The 23090-nt window shown below is 44.7% G+C and overlaps 2 protein-coding genes across 3 annotated transcripts; both read right to left on the reverse strand.

Moving 5' to 3' along the window:
• Positions 1–1888: 1888 nt before the first annotated feature.
• LOC308387943 (uncharacterized protein) lies at positions 1889–3546 on the reverse strand. Its single transcript, XM_080868342.1, has one exon. The coding sequence runs from the start codon at positions 3310–3312 to the stop codon at positions 2518–2520; it is 795 nt and encodes a 264-aa protein (XP_080724468.1). The 5' UTR covers positions 3313–3546; the 3' UTR covers positions 1889–2517.
• A 134-nt stretch (positions 3547–3680) lies between these two features.
• Positions 3681–23047, reverse strand: slc22a15 (solute carrier family 22 member 15). 2 transcript variants are annotated; one of them, XM_080868340.1, is made up of 13 exons: positions 22915–23047; positions 21657–21797; positions 21435–21567; positions 19840–20004; positions 19611–19740; positions 18813–18873; positions 18004–18170; positions 12565–12705; positions 10338–10423; positions 9509–9617; positions 9033–9105; positions 6036–6194; positions 3681–5898 (listed from the first exon to the last, which is right to left on the reverse strand). In XM_080868340.1, the coding sequence occupies exons 1-13, from the start codon at positions 23014–23016 to the stop codon at positions 5854–5856; spliced, it is 1512 nt and encodes a 503-aa protein (XP_080724466.1). In that variant the 5' UTR covers positions 23017–23047; the 3' UTR covers positions 3681–5853. The 2 variants fall into 2 exon arrangements, 1 of the variants encoding a protein (XP_080724466.1); XR_013970015.1 differs by lacking the exon at positions 3681–5898 and having other exon boundaries at positions 6054–6194; positions 8905–9105.
• Between the last annotated feature and the right edge of the window lie 43 nt (positions 23048–23090).

Below are 23090 nucleotides of genomic sequence, written 5' to 3' on the forward strand. Positions count from 1 at the left end.
AATGAAAGACTAATAGCCTGATTTTAATGGCCAACCATTTTGGGTGACGTGCAGCTGGGGTCTGTTAACCTGCTTGGTCTGAGTGCAGCCTTTGAAACTACATCTCATAACATCTTAGAGCAGACGAGCTTCAAGTGGAATTATTGACACACCCTTAAACTGGTTTAAATCTTATCTCTCGTACCAAACTCGGCTCATTCGCTTAAAAAGTCAAATTCCCGTCATTTCCAGTTACTTCCAGCATTCGCTGAGGATCTGTCTTGTACGGAGCCCCACAGGGGACATGGGAGGAAAAAAATTAAGACGGACTTTTGCGAGATCTCGCAAAACAAACTTAGGATCTCGCAAAAGTTTTAGCCGCATTCTTCGGACGCCGGCTTGAAGCCGACCGGGAGGTCGAGGCACGATGTGCCGGGAAAGCGGTGTTCCTCCTGGCTGTAGTAGGTCTCGACCTCCCGTTAGCTTCGAGCTAACGGGAGGTCGAAGGCCAAAGAATGCGGCTAAAACTTTTGCGAGATCCCGAGTTTGTTTTGCGAGATCCCGCAAAACTTTTGCGAGATCTCGCAAAAGTCCGTCTTAATTTTTTTTCTCCCATGTCCCCTGTGGGGCTCTGAAGTCTTGGAGTCTCTCCAGTGTGTAAATCTGTGTATCTACTTCCTCTTGGTCATATTTTCTATAGTAAGTATTTCCACTGACAGAGACACAGAAGACACAAAACCTCTTTAAAAACAAACAAGAAATGATCCAAAAAAAACTACAAACATGGCGGACCATGATGATGTAAGCAGTTTTTCAAAGCTAAATGAAGTAAAGCCGCATGACAGAGACAGAAAACTAACCATCAGAGTAAAACAGGAAGTGAATAAAATGAATAAAGTTATCAGACACAGCAGGTTGAGAAACACTGAGCGCATAAACTGAACTCTGTAACTGTGACTAACACATTTCAGATGCTGATGTGACTTTCACGCGACCGCCTTTTAAGGTGGTATGCATCTCCAGAATACACAGCACAGACACACAGGAGAAGTTTGAATGTTTAGCGTATGAGAGTTAATGCAAACTTCACCGAGTCCTACCCTCACATGTTTACAGCTGAGCCCTGCATGTTTCTGCGCCTCAGTAATAGACAACGGGTATTTTAATGCAGAGCAGGAACATGCATGTGAGCACAAAGCGACTTTCGTGGAGTCTTTCTTTCGGTCTTCTGTAGATCAGAGATCCTATACGCCTGAGTCTCGGTCCTCAGACCCCACACAGTCCAGGCAACGTCCAACAGAGTTTGTTATTGCATGAAAGACATTGATCCTCCTGCAGCTCCGGCTCATTGATCTGAACTGCTTCGCTGTTTTCAGAGAGAAAATCAAAGTGTTTCTGATATGAGAACGAAGTGTTTTGTTGGTAGCTGAAGAGGCTTTTTGGGCTCTGGGAGGCTGAGATCTGAATTCTGGAGCTCAGGACTCACTCAGAGAGGCTGCGCAGTCATAAATGAGCCTCTGCTGTAAACCTGGAGTCTGTGTGATAGCTGAGCTGTGGCAGTATCATCTATCATCAGCAGAATACTGCAGCAGCTTCCTGCTCTTTAACAACTGGCATAAACAGAAGTGACTGTGTGGTGATGCTGCAGCGGCATGCAGAGGGACCAGTGCAGAGGGTGTACTGGTAACCTTTGTCAGCAGTCATGCTTTCACTGGGACAGCATGCCCCCTCGTGGTGGCAAGCTTTACAAAGCAAAACATTAAAAAAGCCTCTTAATATTGGCGCTTCCACCTCTGAGGATTCAGGAATGAAAATCTTTGTCTGGAAGTTTCACACGCAGTGACAGAGACAAGTAAACACATTTATTACAGAACAGCTCACATAACAGAGATAATGTGACGGTGTGATCACCAGCCGAGCAGCAAAGCCTCCACTGTACAATCAACATGTGCCACAACTGCAGGACAAAACATTTCACCATCATCATCGTCGTCTCAGCTCTCTGTCTGCGGGACGAAAGCTGATGCTCGTGCAGGTTGAGCACATAACATCTGAATATTTCCACCTTTTTCTGCCTCGTCACAGCGTTTAAAATGCAGGAGCAGTGAGACAGGGATGATGAACCACAGCAGAGCTTTTAGTTCTTAAAGCAAAACACAGGAAAGTCCAGAATCCTGACCAGATAAATAAGAGGGCAGGAATGACGGGCATATGTGGGAAAACACACTAATACCAAGAGAAATACATAAAGAAGTATAAATACACAGAAATAAAGAAGCAAAACTAACTGAACAAAGTAAAACTAGATAAAGACAGGAAGTGAAAAAAACTGATTACCAAAATAAGGTCAAAACAAGGACAAATAAAGACAGAGAAGACCAAAGAAAACTACAAACATGGCTGACTATAACTGTATGCTAAATAATGTTTACTGTAGAAATGCAGCAGAGCAGTTTAACAAAGCTAAACATGAACTTCCCTCTCAGTACAGCTGATGTGCTTTACTCTTCATCAGGAAGTCAAAGGCGACAGTTCATTTTAAACAGCATCATCATCACTTTTTCTGCATTTACAGCCAGTCTGTAGTTTCTGACACCGAAAGTAGACAACCACCACAAAGAGTGCGAGGATCGCCAGAGATCTCATCACAGCACCTAAAGTTGTAACCCAGAGTCCACAGTGCAGATCGTCACTGTTTGCTGGTTTTATTCGGTAGAACACGTTGGAGAAGGCGTTGCTCTCTTTCTCACTAAACAGGTTCTTTATTCTGCAGGAGAAAGTTTCCACACGCTGTGTTTCCGCATCATTGATGATCTCCACGGTGTTCTTTCCAGACTTTTCCCACTCTCCATCATCCTTCTTCCAGAAGTACTTGACAGGCCCAGCTTTGCTAACGTCTCCCTCACACACCAGTTTACATCTCTCAGAGCTTGAGCTACATACCAGCGGCTTCACTTCCAACTCAGGCTCGGGCACTGCTTCGATCGCCACTGTCTTGTAAACCTGACTCTGGACCCGGTTGTTAATCTCCACTGAATACAGTCTAGTGTCCGCTGCAGTCATGTTCCTGATCTCCAACACTCCTGTGCCAGTGTTCACAGTGGTTCGGCCATTAAACCTGCTGTAATATGTCAGAGGAATCTGGTCTTTCACCCACTCAGCCAGCAGGTATTTACCGTATTTCCACACGACGCTGTAGATCCGTTCAGAGACCGGCTGAGGGCTGAGCTGGAGTGTTTCACCAACCCTGAAGTACTTCTCCACAGTCTGGGCCTGAGTGAAGCCGACTAACAGCAGCACTGCGAGGAGCCAGAAACCAGCCGATGTCTCCATGTTCACAGATCAACACGGAAGTGACAGGTCTGTGCAGATGTCTTTGGTTTTGTCCCATCTGTGGTTTCCTTTGGTGGGCGTTTGAAACAAGGAAGTGAGCCCTAAAACAGCTTTGCAACCCTTTATGGTCGTTCTGAAGCAGCATCCAGCAGCGTCACGTGACAGCCGGTCTCCTCGGTCAGCCCCGAGTGTCGATATCCACCAACCGACCTGTAACAGTCCTGTTTTTAAAGACCTGCTGGGGATAAATTCTGCTGAAAAGCAGCATCAGGACACAAACCAGAACATTTCTAATGAACCTGAAGTTATACCGCAGAGTGAAACATAATCATCGTTTATCTGCCTCACGGTGAAAAAACGAGACGAGGAAGTTTTCAAGTGTTTACTGTCTTTATCACAGAGAGAACAGTTCATGAGCATCATTTATCTCTGTGCATACCGTCTATGTACAGAGTGCACACAGTGCTTACAGCAGGGAATCAAACATCTGCAGGCAGATGATGTTTAACACTTTCCAAAGTGCTTTTTCACAGTAAAAGGCTGCAGTCGAAGGCACGGCAGGAGGAGGAGGAATGCTGGAACACTTTCATTTAATTACCATCAGCTGAAGGAGAGGACCCCGACGGCCTCTTTCAGCACGAATACAGACGTGAGTGTGTTACACACACCAACATCAATAAAAACAGGAAGTAATCACATTTAAGAAACTTTGCAGAACACAGAGCTTCTTTCCTTTTTTTAAATATGTTTATAGATCATATCGCTGCAAGTTTTCCTCCAATGGCAGCGTCTCTCACGTTACAGAGGAAACGAAGCAGACTGTAAAACGACTGCATCAAACTGGCCTCACAGTCCTGAACGTCAGAGGAAACATCTGAGGACCGGTTTCAGCTCCTGCCCGATCTCCAGGCTGCAGAGCTGCAGTGTGCAACCTGTCCTTAATTGATTGTCCCTCACACCGAATGTACAGTTTGCTTTTTCACTCGTTTAACAGTTCATATCATCTAAAACCTGGAAACAAAAACAGATTCTTAGGACATCAAGTTTTCTTGTTTCTGGTTTTCTAGGTTCACCATCGTCATCGTCACATCTGAGAGATGTTTTTTTCGACTCTCCCGGACGCTTTAAAAGTAAAAAAAAAATCAGCAGATAAATGACTAAGTAATGAAAAAAAGGAAAACATCTGTCCTTGACGTTAAAAACAGCTGGTGATTTTACCTAGATAAACACATGAAAACACTAAGCCCACAGACGATCACATGATCACCATCAGCTGCTGTTTGGGAACAAGGAATAACGTCTGGGTCGTTCCCGTACCAGGCTTCCTGCTCCATCCTCTCTCCCTTGTTTATTAATGAATCTATAAACATAAATTTTCTGTCCCCACACAGATATTCATGGGTGCAGTCGAACACTCAAACACGATTGGTCCAGGACCAAACATCTTCCCCTGACCTGTTCTACATATTCCACGCTCTGCATTTAATGGCTTAATAATAAAAACTATTATGATTAATGCGAATTAAAGTGATGGGAATATAATCCATTCATAGTAAACTGAGCTGCCTGAAGATCGTCCACCATCAAACCCCAAACCAGTGAAAACACGTTGAAAGCTGCTGTTTTAAAGGGTCGGGGGGGGGGGGGGGGGGGGGGTAAAGCCTCTGTTTATGAGGGGCAGCCAATGGGAAAGATGCGAGCTTTAGTTTGGTTTCTGCTCTCGTCACGTCTGGAAAGAGGCGAGCAGATCCAACAAGGCTTCTCATGAGCTGCTCAAACTTTCTAATTTACCCTTTGAAAGTGAAGTCGCTGCTCGGCTGAGTCGTGGTAGAAAAACAGGAAGCTGAGCTCCAGCTGCTCAGTTCATATATTTACACTTAGTTCTTTTTCATTATTCAATCCATTAAAATGTTTCTGTAAACCTGTAAATAAAAGTGAGTTTGATTATGTAGTTAAATTAAACCAGCCTGGTTTTTATTTGTGTTTGATAAATCGAGGTAAGAGAAGCTGATGGATCGTCTGAGCCTGACACGTGTGGACGTTTCTGACCACAGAGAAACCTTTCATGACTTTCTTAGTTTCTTTTAGACCTTTTTCCTGACGTTAAATCAGAGTGAAAATAATGATAATAGTTCCTGTCTGGAAGAAAATCACAGCTGACATAAATAATCTGATTATGTGTAAACTGTAGTGACTGTAAGCTGGTGTCCTCTGGTGCAGAGAGTCTTTAACACATTTCCTCCTGAAGCAGCAGAAGTCTAAAAACGTCACTGGAGGAAATGCTGTCGGGCTTCAGGAGCTGTCAAAGGTTTTTGGTCCCTCTTGTTAAATTCCCAGGATCTGGAATGTAAAGCGGATCATGACTCTCAGTCCTCGGTCTCTAAATTCGCCACCGCAGCGTTCAGGAATCGACCGCGACGCTGCGTCTTCCTACGAGGTCAGCTGACGGCGTTTTCGCTTCCTGCAGCGAACGACGGCTCAGAAACCGTTAATTAACGGGACCGTTTGCGGTTCTGAGCGATGAAGACGAGGCCGCCAGCTTCATTTGTGGGTCGATGCACAGCTTTCATCTTCATACAACAGAGGCTGCAGACAGAGAGGAAACAAGGACATGAGCGAGAAAACAAAATCTGTCTGACTGAACCGTCTGGTTTTATGTTACTTGATCGTCGGCTGTGGCTGTAGAAACAGAAACGTCCCACAAACACCCAGCGGTGCCTCACCTTGCTCTCCAGCACTCGGCCGAGCCCCGGGCTGCCCAGCTCCTCCAGCGTCTCTGCTGCTGGTCTGTTCAGGGTCTCCGGCAGCAGGAGGCCCAAACAGGCCGCCGACAGGCCGCTCAGACAGAACACGGTGAAGGGCATGGAGGTATGGAGGGCCCGCTGCGACACACACAGACACACAACCGGGACCTTTTACTGTCTGAACCCTTCAGCCCGTGTGTTTACACAGTGAATATTTACACACACTGATCAGAAGGTCCAAGAGTGAGATCAAAACATAAATCAAGAGCAAATTGTTTGAAAAGATCCTTAATTATGTCCTGCTGGGGGATCAAATAAAAAAGTGTTTTTTTAATAAAAAGGTTGAAAAAGCAGCAAAGCAGCATCAGAGCTAAAAGAGGAGGACTGGTTAGACAGATGTGGCACTCCGCCTCGACCTGTGGAGAGATTCCTGCTGTCACATAATGTTGCATGTGCCAGCACAGATAAAGTCTGCACTCAGACTCATTTGGAGTTGTGTGATGTTTATTGGGGACAAAGTGCAGGTAAGAAAGCAATAACTAAGATGTGATTCAATAATGTGTCTCCAGTTCCTACAAAAACACTCCAAGGAATCGGACCTCCTACAAGATTACTGAGAAAATGAAATCACATCCAACTGTGAAACTAAATATTTGTTTTTACTTTGTTGAGCAAAATCTTCTTCTTCAGCAAATCTCTGGATAAGACCGAGTGACACAGGTCTCTACTTTCTGCAGAAATCTCGTGAGCACGAAAAACGATGGGAGATTTTTATAAACACGCCGGCCTTTTCCACAACAATGAGTCGCTCGTTTTTCCCCTCGTGCCAACATTTCATAATGTAATCCGTCTCGTATCGTTTGCTCCTCCTGAGGTCAGGTTTTCCTGCGTCTGTGAGTGTTGCCTTCACACTCTGTAAAACACCATTAACGAATGAGAAGCTGAGGTTTGTGGGTAAAAAGCCGACCTTCATCCGTTCAGATAAACTCCACAGCCTGGATGAGCCGTTTGATTAAAGGTCCCGCGCTCGGGCTCCGAATATCTACTGCCACGAGGACGCGATCAACACTCAGGTTTATCAATCGTGCTTTTATGAAAGAAAGGCTCTTCAAAAGACACGGTCGACTTTGCTTTCACAGCTTCGGTATTTTGTTTTTTAATTGTTTTTGAAATGCAAATAAGATGAAAATAATGTAAATTATCTGCCACGGCAACAGGAAACTGCAGCTGTGACAGAAAGTTGCAGACGGTGTTCTTGCAGGAGATTACATATATTTTTAAAAGAAGAACATTAAGAGCTTTTTAGCTGAGATTTCTGTAAACGCATGTTCGTTGAGCTTCCCTGTATCACCACTAGAGGTCACTGTTTATTTAGGTTTGGAGCACATGACAAAACGAGGTCAAAGGTCAGTGTGACACATTAACAGAAGAAACCAAAACAGTCATTTTCTACTTTCATGTTTCACATGTGACTGTTTGACAGGATTTTATTTCCCTGTGAAACTAATATGTTTACACACTTTGATCTGTTAGAAATTTAACTCGTGTGAAAGCGAAACGCAGCAGGTACGAAGTACACAAAGCACAGCGTGTGTTTATAAATCAGACCTGTGGTTAACGACAGCAGGACGGTGCACGAGGGCGGATAAATCATTACGGATAAACTTTCAGGCAGGAAAACCTGCAACACATTAATCAGGAATGTGTGAATCGGTGAGGTCATTAGTAAAACTGCATCAGCCAGTGAATGCAAACGATTTCCTGGAATGAGGTGTGACCTTGTCACTCAGACGAGCTGCATGAACTCCGTTTCCTTATAACTTTGCAGAAACAGCCTAACACAGATCAAAACCACAGCAGGACAATAAGTCCAGCAGACTTTCCAAGATCACGGCTGCGTTTTCCAGCATTTCTAGCCTCTGACGTCGCGCACCCAGAAGGGTGTAGTCAGGGCGACACTTCAGCAGTCAGTGAGTCATTAAAAGCTCCACCAAACAGATTTTCCCCTCAGCGTCTCGATGGTTTCACTTTGGAAATGCTTCACTTATTGAGACGTAACAGCCAGCGAACACTGAATGCCTCTGCGGCGCTGCGCACACTCCCTCTGAAGTTGAAGTACAAACACTGTTTCCTTCCTTTAACAAAAACGAGCTGCATCCACAGAGACGACAGGGCTGGTGGAGGGGATGTTGGCACACTTGAGGTTTCGCCGTCTATCACTTTTTAAAATTCCCCCGCTTCGTTTCAGAGTACAGAAAGCATGGATGTTTGACCACAGGCTGACATCACACTAACACTGACAGGCTAACCGTTCTCCCAGCTCACCGCGCCCTCCAGTATAAATAACTCAAGACTTTAGCAAGAAGCCGCTGAGCTGTCGAATGCAAAGATTCACACTTTAAGAAACCTGAGCCGGAAACCCCCACAGGCCTCGCTGATACTTTTACTATGTATGAGGCATAAATGCAACCGCACGAAGCAAACGGGGCGACTCGGCGCCTCGTCCTCTCGCCCCTGCACACACCGGCTAAAATATTTATACCAAGATGCACAAAATACATTTCAAAATAAAATCTCCTAAAAGAACAACATTTACAAGCTACCAGATGCCCTTCTTCATCATCACTTTCCCTCCTTTTTTATTATTAAACCCTGTTTTTAATGATCTGATCTCCATGCCAACAACAGCTCCAAACAGGAAATGCTGAAAAAGGAAGTGATACTGTTACCACTGCAAACGGGGAGCTGGTTGCTGCCTTTTCAGGCTCACAGCTTCATGTGAAAACACCAGCCTCCCACAGTCACAGGTCGCGCTCACATATTTCACTGTTTTGCATTTTAAACTCACATTTAAACGTCTGCTGGTTCCTGAGAGCTGCTGAGTGGCTCTGAAGATCAGATCGAGTGCTTCCTGCTGCTGGCTCAGGCTTGTTCCAGAGCATTTACTCCTAACCTCTCTCACACTCACAGCCTTACCATGGAAGGAACGAACGGTGCCAGGATTCCTCCAACTCTGCAGGACATGGAACAAACTCCCAGCCCAGCGTTCCTGAAACAAACAATCCGTGCACGTTAAAATCAGTCCGAGCGCACAGCTTTAGGACACGCTGACTTTGAAAACACAGGAATTATCACTTAATTGAAGGGTCTGTGCCAGTGTGACGCTTTTAATCTGGCTTCAACCGAAATGAGACATTTACAAACTCTGGAGGCATCTCAGCAGCTTTAATCCCGTCGGTTTCAGATTAAAAGACAAGACGTTTCCTAAAAGTTTCTGAGCTTGTGTTGATGCTACAGTTAGCTTTGACCCAACATACAGAAAAGGAGACGACGCAGAAAAGGCTCAATATTTTGTTCCTGGACGCCGACTGAACGCCCACCCAGGTCTCATTAACAGCAACGTTTTTATGAATGTGACCAACAGAAACTACGTAAATATGCACCCGGCTCACCTGATGACTGTGGGGTAGAGCTCGGACGTGTAGACGTAGGCGATGTTGAACGCTGCGCTGACCATCAGTTTTCCCACAAGCGCCAACGACGTCACACTCAGCAAAGCTCCTGCCAACACAAACTCAAACTGAGAGCTTGTTCTGATTGTTCACCTCACAGCAAAAACTCATCTCGTTCCCTCCCCGAGGAGCTTAATGATGTCACAAACCTGCAGCTCTGAACCCTTAAACTGACGGCTACAAATCTGCAGCACCAAAAAAGTTTTCATGCAACCTGTGTGGTTTATTATTCACACAAGACAATTTATTAAATATTACAATAAAATCTGCTTCATGTTTAAGAATGCAAGCAGTTTATTATCTGATGAAATGTGCATCAGTTCGCCCACTATTCCAAACACAGCATGTGTAGCCGGCAGCAGAAAGGTGCAAAGATGTGCTGATTTAACCGGTTTCATGTCTTGCACTATGCGAGGCATAACTATCATTCTGTTCTGCTTACACAACAATCACACACTGTGACACTTCTATCCATGCATATGGAAATCAGTATTTTATGCCAAGTGTTTAACACCTAAACAAGCCTTTTGCAGTTTTTTTTCCACTGGACTGAAATATGTTACAGACGCAGGTTTCATCTCACTTCCTCTTTACTTCAGAGTGAAGTCACTGATTTGTCAGGCTGACAAAGGCTCTTTCATACATGCACCGGCAGAGCTGCACCTTGGTAGGTGTTACCCAACGTGAGCAGTGCAAACATGTCTGAAGACGACTACTTCCTGCAGCTGCACATATTCCTCTGCAGTGCCGTCGAATATCAGAGCCTCACCTGCATTTTCAGGAATGAAGGTGGTGCAGAGGCAGGCGGAGCCAGCCAGGCACAGGAAGCTTGCCATGCTTTTCCTCCGCCCAGCCCTGCAGGACGAGACAGACATTCATGCAGGAGTTAGTGAGTAAGCAGCAGGAAGACCAACAGAAAACAGGAAGCAAAGTGAGGTTTTTCACACAGGCTCCACAGAAGTTCGAGCGCAGCTTCAAAAAGTTTGACTAACAATTTAAAATCCAAACAGGCTGTTTTTGGACGAGTTGCTCAGAGCTCATCCCTGTATTGCTGTGGCTGAGTCACACACCCTGTGGAAGAAGCTCATTTAAAGCTTGCATCCTCAGTCTTGTTCTGTCGGTCACTACCCACAGCTCACAGCCACGGCTGAGGGCAGGATCGTAGATCAGCCAGTAAATCCACAGCTCCACCTTCACTCTCTGACCAGGCACGCTGGTGTATGAACCCTAGAGAGCTGCGAGGGGTTTGGGGTAGAGATGGACCGATCAGATATTACGTGTCGGTCCGATACTGACCTAAATTACTGGATCGGATATCGGAGAAAAATAAACAAATGTAATCCAATCCATTAAATATCACGAAAGCACCTCACAAAACTTGCAACACCCCGTAACTCACCTCAGAACGTTAGCACGTCGGAGCAGTATGCATCACGTGATAGAGCGGCTGTGGCATGCAGGACCTGTCGGTGGTCTGGATAGCATGTGGAGCTTCGCTAGCAACCCGGCATTTCATCTCCGACAAAGTTATCCCCGAGAGAAGTAAAGCAAGTGTGTAAGTCCACCTCTGAATGTTTGTAAAGCATTCCTGCGTTAAGCTTAACAAGCGACTGCCTCTCCTGCTGCTACTTCAATCATGAAACTGCTTAATGATCAGCTGATCGGCTTTTCTGTTGCGAGTCCCTCTCTGTTGTTTGCTTTTGGCCCACTTTGCACCAGAAAGAGGAAACCAGCGGCTGAACAACAGCAGCACGTTTAAGCTTGATCAGCTGTTGTTAGAATTTATTTAATATTAATTTCTACTCGAGGATCTTTTTCTACGTAGCTGACGCTGGTAACTGTGCAGGGGCGCATCTAGCAAAGTTTAGCCAGGGGGGCCGATAGGGCATGAACAGGGAAAAGGGGGCACAAAGACATACTTTTCTTTCTTATTCTCATTTAAAATGTCTAGCTTTTAATAAATAATTATCTTACACCCAAAGTTTTAATTTGATGTAAAATGAATAGAAGTCAATTACTGTATATAGTGACTATTAAGTCTAATATATACACCCTAGTAAGCTATAGTACTTTTTCCTTTGGGAAGGTACCATCTGTGCAGTCTGCAATTTTGTTGAAGAAAGATGTTGAATCTATTTAATATTTCTTGAAAAATAATTGATTTCTGTGCATTTTTTTTCACACTGCATCAAATTAAGGTTGATTACGTCGATTAAGCATCATGAGGTGGAGCGTGAGGGGTGGTTCCCTATTTTTTATTTATTTATTTTTGTTGTTGCTGGGAGTTGGAACCCTATTAGTTAGGTTGCTTAATATTTACGCTAAGTACTCTTTAAAATACCAGAATAGGGAGGATGGTGTAGGTTTAAGTTTATTAGATTGATCAGTATTGCTGAACTATGAAATATTTTTTTTTTTTTTTGCATACAGGTATAACAGAATAGCTTTAGTGTAGTTGTTGTTTTAAACTTGAGTATGAACTTATACAAAATGCAGCAAGATATTAAAAAACAGTTTTGTTTATTAAAAAACACTATATCGGATTCATATCGGTATCGGCAGATATCCAAATTTATGATATCGGTATCGGTATCGGACATAAAAAAGTGGTATCGTGCCATCTCTAGTTTGGGGCCTGACTGATCCCAGACCTGTTTCATTGGAAGCTCCTGATAAAGTCTCCTAAGCCAAACTGGTCGCTGTGAAAGGCTAAACATGATCTAAAAGACCTCTATGAACCAAGGGCTCATGCTAACACACAGGACCCTGTTTGATGTAGGATCTTTTTAAAATTATTTTCTTACTGCTGTCTACATCCATCAAGTAAAAGCAGCAGCTCACATTACAGCTGAGCGAGGACGCCGGCTCACAGCTACAGTTACACCAAAGGTAGGAGTGTGGCGGGAACCATCCTCTTCACATATTTCACAGGTCACAGTTAAAAATCACACAGCAAGTGTCGTGTGTGTGTGTGTGTGTGTGTGTGTCTGTCTCACCAGTGTTTGTTGATGAAGTATATGCAGAGTGGGTATGCCGGCAGCTCCACGAGGCCGTACATCGCCACATTAACGTAACGGCTACCAGACGTCTCGCCGGCCCCCAGAGTCAGCCCGTAGTACACCAGACTGCAGGCGTACCTGACACACACACACACACACACACACACACACACACACACACACACACACACAAAATGTTTGTTGATAATATTTGAAAAAGACAGAAGAAACAAACGAGTTCATGAACCTGAAACTGTTCAAACTGACGACTCGTTAACAGAGCAAAGAAACGACTGTGCAGCATCAGTTCTGCTGACTGTGCAGCAGACGCCTACTTATTTGAGGATTTCTTTATTTAGCTACTTCCGCTTGTTACTTCTCTTTAAACTTCTTTTTCTGTGATGCATTTTATATTTTTGGAAATACTGGAAAACCCCCAGTATAAGACCTTCAGATCATTTTTGTTTCACATACATGTGGTTGTTTAAGTGTATTAGAAGAAAAAACTGATCATTGGTATCGATTTCAATGATGCCGTCCTGCATCATTTCTACTTATTTTATGGTTAAATTCAGATCTTGCTTGTTTTAATTTAAGGGTTATTTTGTCTTTTTATTCCTTATAATCCTTCAGAAATGTTTTCACATCACTGGGATCTTCTGGAGAACGTCAGCAGGTCGACTGCGTGTGAGTCATTAAAAGATGTGTTCACAGGACGAGCAGAGCAAACGTGTTTAAGGTGAAATCCTGTTTGTTGTGCTAACTCTGTGTACGTTCAGAAGCTTCGACCTTTTGCTGTTTGCTATAAACACATCAGAAGACGCAAAAGGTCTGAAGTGTGGGAAAATCAGTCAGCCCGAGCTGCTCCACTTCTCTAAAAGAATGAATCAGCTGCTGAGGTTAGAGGCCTGCAGCACTCAAGCTGTAACTTAAACTGAGCACAAAAGCAAAAGAGATGAAGTCTGTGAGCGATACAGAAAGTGTAAAAGCTGAGCAAAGATCAGCGTCAGAGCCTTTTCTCAGGGACGAAGGCAGCAGGTGTGACGCACGGATCCAAACATGGCAACAAACCACAAACTGCAGCAGCTCAGTTATGAACATGCTTATTTAAAGGTTACGCCGAGCAGCAGCAGAAACAACAGGTTCAACTGTTACTGCAGAGAAAAGAGGAAATGCAGGAGCGTACAGAGACTGACACATGAGAGCACAACACGGCTCAGCTTCCATCACGAAGCGTCACCCTGCACCGCCCGACCGAGTCTGTGTGCATCAATAAGTCAAAGGAGATGAACCGAAGAGAAGTGAGGAAGAGGAGCAAAGCTAAAGCAAAAAGAGGAGCGAGCTGGATGTTTGGAGGTCTGGACTACATGACCTACATGCGTCTACTCCCATGAGATAACATATGATGGTATGACTGCGCTCTTTGTGTTTTGGCCTTCAAGAGGTGCTCCTATCAAAGCGCTCACTCTGTGGAATGTCCAGAAGTGCCGGGAAACACAGACTTCCTGTTCCTGTTAGAATTTCCACAGTGACACAGCCTACGTGTGGATGCTTATTCAACCCACAAAGTTTCTCTCTGCCTCCAACACAAGCAGCTTCTTCTTCTTCTTCTTCGTGCTCTTTATTCCTTCACAAGAGGTGAAAGCAGCCCGACAGCCGGGAATCCACCACAGACACGTTTTCTCTAAAGATTAGCTAAAAAAAAAAAAAAAAAAACAAACCACAAGAGACGTTGCAACAAAAAGCTGTGGTAATAATCTGCTAAGCCTAAAAATCACACCAGTTCCTTTCTAGGCATTTGCACAGGAAACATCCAACGGCCTCCGCCTTAGCTTACACCCTGCAACCATGGCCACATACAGGACTCACCCTAGGCTGGAGTTTCACCATAACACTCAGCACCATCCAAACTAGATCCAGCCAACACACATGAGACGACCTTTAACCTCTGACATGTCCCTAACAAACATTCCCTTTGCCCCACATTAGGTTTGTTCGGGTTAGGGCTGGGCGATATGGCCTAAAATTCATATCGCGATATAATTTAAAGCATGTGCGGTAACGATATATATCGCGATATATTCTTTTCTTCTGTATAACATATTTTCCACACTATAAGGACTTAAAATCCTTTAATTTTGTCAAAAATCGACAGTGTGCCTTATGTATGAATTCTGGTTGTGCTTACTGACCTCGAACAGATTTTGGCTGCAGAAATCTGTTAAAAATGTTTTAGTACAACTTTGGTAAGCAGCACTGCTTGATGGATTGTCAGAGCATTACGGCTGCCGTAGGGAGGAGCTTCGCGGAGTAATCTGGGTCCAAAACTCCGTCCGTTTCAGGTCCCAAAGTCAAACAACACTGAGAGTTAAAAACGGTCTAAATTCTTTCATCTTTAATAAAATCATCAGCGTTGCTGCTTTACCAGGTGTAACAATTAAGTTTAACATCCAGGCATCCATGAAAACAGAAGTTATTAAATTTAACGGAGTTAGAAGTTAACAGGAAGTTAGCTCGCTAGCTTCCACCTAAACATTTCATAGCATGTTCTGACTGAGAGATTTTTGAAACTAATTCAAACGTACAGCTCTGCTACCACTTCCAACATAAATGAAGACAGAAAACTAAACAGCAGTGGCGTTCGCAGGGTTACTGAAGTTGGACTACCTGGTATATAATGTTGTGCTACGTGATTGCTAGCGACACAGCTATGTTAGCATAACATTAGCACAGTGAAGCTGGAGGATGAACGCCAACTTTTTCTTCCACTCGATAAAAGTTAACGTGACGGATTCTGGTGGTTTGGGACAAATGCAATCGCATAGCAGGATGCTATACACGGGCCAAACTTCAGTCAGGAGCACAACTGAGATTATTCATCCACAATACGAGGTTGGTCATTAATATACTGCAACAACATGGGAACAGAGCAGCTGCGAGAGAATTCAACATTAATGAATCAATGTTACGGAAGTGGAGGAAGCGCAGTTTTTGGCTTTCCCCATATTTCAAAAGTGCTTCATCTCTTTGCTATGACTGCCGCCCGCCATAATTTGCAGATGATAATGGTTGTAGCCGCTGCGATGCTTTCGACCGAAACAGGCGCAGTTTGATGACATCATCAACATGCGCTATCGCAATAGAGCGTTATAGTCAAAATCTATCGTTGGCCAAATTTATATCGTTTATATCGCCCACCCCTAGTTCGGGTCACCCAGCAGGAACGCAGTCGCTGCATCCAGACGAATCTCTGGGATCCAGATTAGTTTTAAACGTTTCTCCCATTTCTTTCTGACGTGCATTTAAAATGACAAATCAGAGAATAATCCTAAAAACAGACCGAGCTGCACCTCATGGGACAATTTCATCAAATCTGACCAAATGTGTCAATAAACCTGCTACTGTCAGTGTGATAAAACGTGCTGATCAGCTGATCTTTAGGACGGTGACCTGTAAACGGGGTCCATACCAGCTTTAATGCCCTGACATCTGAGTTCATCTCTAAAGCAGATGGAATAACTCTGAATGGATTACACAGGCTGACGATGAAGCTTCTGCAGATGAAAGTAGGTGTTGGTGATACGAGGAAGAAAACCTAAACTTGGACAAAAGATCACAAATGAACAACCTCCTTTGTGGAGCAGCAGATTATCCAGGAGAAAGCACTCTGGGTTTGGATGACGTTAACAAAGATCAACCCAATCACATCAGCTCCTCAGGAGATAACAGGAGGACAGAAAGCCCTGAAGAAGACTTCCAGGCCTGTGCTGACAGCAGAGAGCACGTATTTGAAACAGAATATTCAGTCACTGCAGTGGAAACAGAAGCACTTTCAGTATCAGCAGCATGATGATGACAGAAGTGATAAAAATATGAGCGTCAGTCACAGCGACACTGACGTTACTGAGCCTGAAATACAGACCGACACCAGAGCTCACACACAAACTAAAAGAACAAGAAACGTCTGTGCAGGGATGCATTTACTCAACTTATCAACTATCACCCACTCACTGTGTTTGTTCATAGCAGCAGGATTTAAACCAGCAACCCTGTGCTCATGAGTCATAATCTCTGACACCTGCAGGATGTCATCAAGCAGCGACTTCCAGGAAACGCCGAGTGTGACCCTGAGATGAGGACGAGGTCAGATGTATTTATAGAGCAACAATAAAACAACAAGAAATAAAATGGGACAAAAATGTTTAAAAGTCAAAGCAGAGAATAAACGATGTCACGCTGGAGCCGAACGCCAAGGAGAAGAAATGCTTTAATAAAGATTTAAAGGAGGCACCGTCACAGCTGTGTGGGTGTGGACATTATTCCAAATGTACGAGCACATGGCAGACTCGTTATTATAAACCCATCACTGATCAATAATCAATGATTAGTTCCTAATCAGTCACACTGATGGAAAAATGTGGCACTGCTGGATCTTTCATGGGAACATTTGAGTGAAGATGAGGCTGAAATGACTTTAAATAGATTTAGTTCTTACTTAAAACGTATCCTGCAGATGGTCTGATTGTAATCTGATTACATTTCACTCATTAAATCATGTCAAACGTTTAACAGCCACAGTCTGAGTCTGAAAATGACCTGAATCCTCCGCAGAGGCTCCACCCAGAACCAGATCCGCCCCAAAGTGTCACAGCCTCCATGACGGGTCAGTAAACACTTGTTATCAATCTCTGTCTCTCTTCCACAGCATGTCTTTATCCTGTCTTCCTTCTCTCACACCAACCAATCACAGCAGATGGCCCCGCCCCTCCCTGAGCCTGGTTCTGCTGGAGGTTTCTTCCTGTTAAAAGGGAGTTTTTCCTTCCCACTGTCACCAAAGTGCTGCTCATAGGGGGTCATATGATTGTTGGGGTTTTCCTCTGTATGTATTATTGTACGATCTACCTTACAATGTAAAGCGCCTTGAGGCGACTGTTGTTGTGACTTGGCGCTGTGTAAATAACATTGAATTGAACCATGTCCGGGTCAGATCCCAGGGTGGTGCTTAAATCGGGGGAAATAAACTTGCAGTTAATTGAACTAACTCTGATCAGCTGATGTGGAGCAGAAACAGTTTCTGAGACTTTACTTTTAAACTCAGTCCTGCAACGTTAAAATGACCAAATTTACAGCAGAACTACAAAACTTAATTTCAGGACGGCCGTCACAAACGCTCGTATGCAGTGGCAGCGCCGGTTTAGAAAACAGGAAGTGCAGGGTTTAAATCCCAGAAGTTACATAGAAACAAAAGAGCCAACATGTGCGCTTCGCTCCTGACTCTCAACTTATAAAAACACATCCAAACTCTAAAATTATAGTTAGTAATTAAATAGGACATGAAAGCAGGAGAAACCTATGCGGTATTAAAAGTGCTCCGAGCTGCAGTTCCTCTGAAGGCAGCCGAGGGTTAAACCCTCCAACATCTCTCCTTATACTCACCACACATACATGAGCACCATCGTGCGCAGGCGGAGCACCGGGTGGATGATCAGCTGCAGGACGCCGGCGCCTCGGCTTTTGTGGTTACCGGCTTTAGAGACACCAACGCGCTGCAGCATCAGGTGCTTCACGGCGTTGCCGTTCCTGCTCGCCATAAAACGCAGGACCTATAAAGCAGAACCCAGGATCAGCCACGTGATGCTCGGTGTTCCTGAAAGTGAACAAAGGAAACGGGACGCGCAGACCCAACGGGTCGATTGATGTGACTTTACTTTAGCTCGCACTTCTCTCCAGTCTTTAGAGGGAAAGTGTCAGGATTCGAACCTGGAGTCTGCAGTTCTATCAAATGCAGCTTTGCAGGTTTATCTGCATTGAATCCATTCACACTTAAAGCTAACTTTTCTCCCTCGACAGAACAGCTCTCCTCTGTTTGCTGTTTCTAACACTGTGCAGGCCTTTGTCAAACCCCTCATTCTCCCTCCTTTTGCTTCCTGCTGGTTTTTCCCCACTGAGGTCAGACGATATCAGCGTCCTCGCCCAAACCTCCTCTGAGTGTAGGAGGAGAAAACATCTAATCACGAGCGCTTCAGACTCCAACCTTTGGAGAGCTTACTGAGGCTAAAAGCTGGTTTCTCAGCTCACTGAAACATTTAAAAGCACCTGATGAACGGAGTAAAGGAGGGTCTGTTCACACGTTTTCAGCTTCTCAGTTTTAAATATCTGTGATTCACACAAACATGCAGAGGTGCATTTTTCTAAATCCCGGGAGATTCTCACAGAGCGGCTCAGGAATGCTTCATCGCGTTTACCTCCTCAGCTCGCTCCGCCTGGCCCTGGGAGTACAGCCAACGAGGGGACTCTGGAAGAGTGCTGCAACCACAGAGGATGAGAGGAGGACATCACTGGGTGTGTTTGGTTCATTTTACAGACACAGCGAGTGCAGAAACATTTGAATGTCACAATCAGAAACAGCCAAAGCATTTATTTCACACAGATTCATTAATGTAAACACATTTCCACGGTGATGAGGAAAAAAACCCATCTGGTGCTGATCAAAAACTCAAACATAATAATACAAGATCCACACTTTGTGCACGATTCCCAGTGTATTTATAACACGGAGCCTCCCTCCCTCCTCTGTATGAAACCTTTCCATCCACATTCCTTACATTCATCCTAAATCACACTTCCAGCTCCTGCAGGAGGGTCCGGAGCTCATCGCAGGCCAAGCAAGATGCATGTAATCTCTCCCAGTCTAACCCAGGGTCTCCTCCTATTGGCTGCAGCTGGAAAACCTCCAAAGGGAGGCGCCCTGACAGTGCCTGAACCCGTTTGGACCATCAGTCTCCACGATCAGAGCTGTAGCAGGAAGCTTCACAGCCTTTGTGTGCAGAGCCTGGATGCCTGTTCTCTCTGTGGTGTTTACAGATTAACACTATAAAGCTGAGCGTATCAATAAACTGTTAACCTTCCTGGTTTAAATCCCAGGAGAACACGAGCTCTGTGTGTTTACGACGTCGCCCTGATGCTTCCAAACATCCAACACAAACTTTACTGGTTTTTCGTGGCTGTGTGGGGCGACTCGTCTCTCTGGGGTGTGTACTCACACAGACAGCAGGAAGAAGAGCACGCCGGACGAGTTGGCCGCCGTCGCCAAGCTCCTCCACGGCTGGATTAAGTAGCCCAGGGCGCCGAACAGGGCGATGCCGACGGCAAACGTCATGCTGGTCAGCGTCCCTGAAAGAAGGAAGACGAGGGATCGAGATTATTAATCTTTAACACCTAGAATTAAAGCCCTGCCAAGTAAATAATGTGACCGTGCCGGTGGTTTCCTACCCGTCATGGCCCAGTAGGACTTGCCCACGTACTCCTGCGTGAGGACGAAGCAAACGAGTCCGATGCCGCCGTTCATCAACCCCACCAGGAAACGAGAGGCAGCAAAGACCTCATAGCTGGGCGCAAAGGCGGTCACATAGCCGAAGACGACCTCAAAGAACAGGCCTGTGGAGGAGGAGGTGGAGGAGGAGAGGGACAACATTTAGTCAGGGAGAAGGAGAAACACACGAGAGATGAGGATGAGGAGGAATTTAAAGGATTTTAATGTATGTCGTCATGTGCAGACACGTCCAACAAGCCTCCGAAGAAACAGAAGAATTCGTTTGACTCGAGGCAGCAGATCCTCTGGCAAAAATTCAGATTTAACGCTTCTATATCTTATTTTTAAAAACAGAACCGTACGAGCAGCAGCACTGACACAATCAGACTGAGGCACAACGAGCAGGAGACCACAAAAGTTTAATGATTTATGGCCTGTTGTGGCACCGAGGACAGAGTCTGCAGCCAAATTCATGCAAATAAAGATCAAAGACTAATGATCTCGTGATTTTCAGATGAAGCCGTGGTCGATTAGTCGTTAACAGATGTGCAATCAAAGATTACATTAAATTTCTGACAGATTTTTGGAGAATCACCGAAAAAAAACAAAAACAAATAGAAAATAACTCAAACTCTCTTCAAAATGTGCCAGTTTATAACACGACTGACTTTCACTTCCTGTTTCTTCCTTTATCTCAGTCGTGCTCAGTAACATGTGAGCTCGTTCAAAACATTTGTGTCCAGGTCCAGTTCAGGGACTCTTAGCCGAGATGAAGCCGAGCACACAGCTAGCAGCTACCTGTCAGTCAAAGAGGCCACGCCCCTAACAATGCAAACCTAAAGACTCGATACATTTGAGACAAATTAGTTACAAAAACTTATGACAGCTGCAGCTCTCTGCTTTTTCCAATTCAATTTAATTTACAAAGCAACACAACAGCTGTTGGCTCAAAGTGCTTTGAGGTGAACACAGAGAAATCCAACAAACCGTCTCTCACTGTAGCCACTAACAACACAACACAGCTGAAAAACACTGTCGCTGTAAACTGGAGCTCTATAAATAAAGTTTAACGTCCTGTGAGCTGCCTGTTGGTTTGCAGCCATGCGAGAAAAGAAGCACGCCTGTGTAGACTGATAACCTTCTCTTTTACTACATAATTATTTATCTTTGTGCATTTGAAGATCTCCAACATCTTCAAGCAGATGCTTCAGAGTCTGGCAGGCGATTAAAGAAACCCTCAGAAATCTGTAGCTGGTGCAGGGCCCGGCCTCCAACAGGAAGCAGAGTGATACAAAACCCGAAGCCTAAAAAACCCAAAAATTAATCGCAGGGTCAGCGAGCAGTTTACGCAGCCACGCGCACTGAATGATGTCATTTTATTATCAGTCATAAAACTGTGGCCTCCGGGCTACAAGAGGAAAAACAAGAGCGGCAAACAAAGAGTTTCAAACTTTAGGGACAAATACAGCAAACCTATAAACAGCAAAACATGAACGCTCACTAACATCACAGACGTATTCATGAACAATGCAACTGTCATCAGCCTCAACCTCACCTGTCAGGTAAACGGGTCTCCGGCCAATCTTATCCGAGAGAGGCCCAAAGACGACGTTCCCGATTAGGAGCCCGGCGAAGAAGAGCGACCCGGCGAGGCTGACCTTGTAGGCCTGCTGCTTGATGAGGAACCACTGAGGAAACACAGAGACAGGAGGCAGGTTTCACCTGTGGGCTCTCAGGTTAGCCGGATGAGCATCCTGCAGGAGTCTGCCGCTCTCACCTCAGTCACGATGGAGTCGACGTTCTCTGTAAAGGTGACGTGCTGGCTCACAGGGACGCCGTCCTGATGCGGCTGCTCGATGCGGTACTCCGGTGTAAAACCAACCAGGACGATGAGCATGGACTGACAGGCCATGTACACCTGAAACAAACAGACACACAGTCTGGGGTCATCACATGCAGACTTTTTATAAAAATTAGAGGCTTTGTTAATGTGGGGTTAAAACTGTTCACACATAGAAGGACCGAAACCTGACTGCATTCATCTTAGACACCTGAGTCACACAGGGGTAATGTCCCTGCTTACACAGGTGAAAATAACGGGCCCTCCCAGTTGTAACACACACTTATGAACACAGGGATGGCTTTTAAAAGGAATGTGATATGGCTAACTGCAAAATCTGTGAAGCACAATAAAAAAAACTATCAATGTAAACAATATATGGACATATCCTATACAAGCATCATACCAGGTATGTCAGCTTAATCAGTGCAAATCATTAACGTCGGTCCTCAAATAAATCCTGTCAAAATAATGGAAACTGTGTTTTTCTTCAAGCCTGAGTAAACTGAAGTACATCTAGCTAGATGGAGGGTTAGATTAACGCTTAAACCAAACTCCACTTTAAAAAAAATCTAGTCCGTCGTTAAATGGTTTTTACGTAACTATATATCAAAGTGTGGAGATATTTTTTCTATACTGGGATATTTTAGGTGCTTAGAAAAGCGTCGGCTTTTGTTTGAGCTGTGTCTGCGCCATTTTGGTTGAATAATCGTGTAAAACAAATAACAGGTGCCCGTTAGCGTAGCCAAATCACAGCGGCAATAAAAAGGCTAGCTACGATTATTACAAGTTTAAATACTTGGCCGAATTAAAGGATGGCTGGAATAGATATCTAAAGAAAATCAAAATATGACTAGGAGTAAAGTGCAACTTGACATGACACAAGGAAACATTATTTTAGTAGTTTCTTGCAGGCAATCTGGAGAGCACTTCACTGCCTGGAAAAGCAGCCCTTCTGCACATCGCTAAAATGTGAGCTTGTAGTTACAGCTCGATGTTGTAGTGTTATAGTAATGAAACCGTAATAAAAAAAAATGTGTTAAATTAAGTCATAAATGTGTCGTTTTGTTGAGGGTCCACAGTTAAATTCCTGAAAGCCACGTATGCGCTACTCAAGCTAACTGCTACTACGTTACTGCGCGCACACTTGCCGCCATTTCCCGCGAACTAAACGCTAATTTTCACATCCGCTCACCTGAGTCAGGACGAGGACAGCCACCGCTCGTTTCTGGTAGGGCCCAAACTCTCCGACGAGCTTCAAAGCGTCTTCTAAATCCATCACAGGTGAGACATTCATGCAGCTGTGCGCGTTCCTGAGTGGAAGGATCTGCGCAAGCTAATATTCCACCGCGCACTTCCGGCTTCGCTTGA

This window comes from Rhamphochromis sp. 'chilingali', assembly GCF_963969265.1.
Source record: "Rhamphochromis sp. 'chilingali' genome assembly, chromosome: 20".
In the NCBI taxonomy this organism is placed as follows: Eukaryota; Metazoa; Chordata; class Actinopteri; order Cichliformes; family Cichlidae; genus Rhamphochromis; species Rhamphochromis sp. 'chilingali'.

Excerpts from the sequence above, each read along its gene's own strand:
- LOC308387943 (XM_080868342.1), bottom strand. The coding sequence starts at position 3,312 with ATGGAGACATCGGCTGGTTTCTGGCTCCTCGCAGTGCTGCTGTTAGTC.
- slc22a15 (XM_080868340.1), bottom strand. The coding sequence starts at position 23,016 with ATGAATGTCTCACCTGTGATGGATTTAGAAGACGCTTTGAAGCTCGTC. Across the intron at positions 12,706-18,003 it reads ATGGTGCTCATGTATGTGTG|GTACGCCTGCAGTCTGGTGT; the intron begins GTGAGTATAAGG and ends TGTGTGTGTCAG. Across the intron at positions 10,424-12,564 it reads TACTTCATCAACAAACACTG|GGCTGGGCGGAGGAAAAGCA; the intron begins GTGAGACAGACA and ends CTCGTCCTGCAG.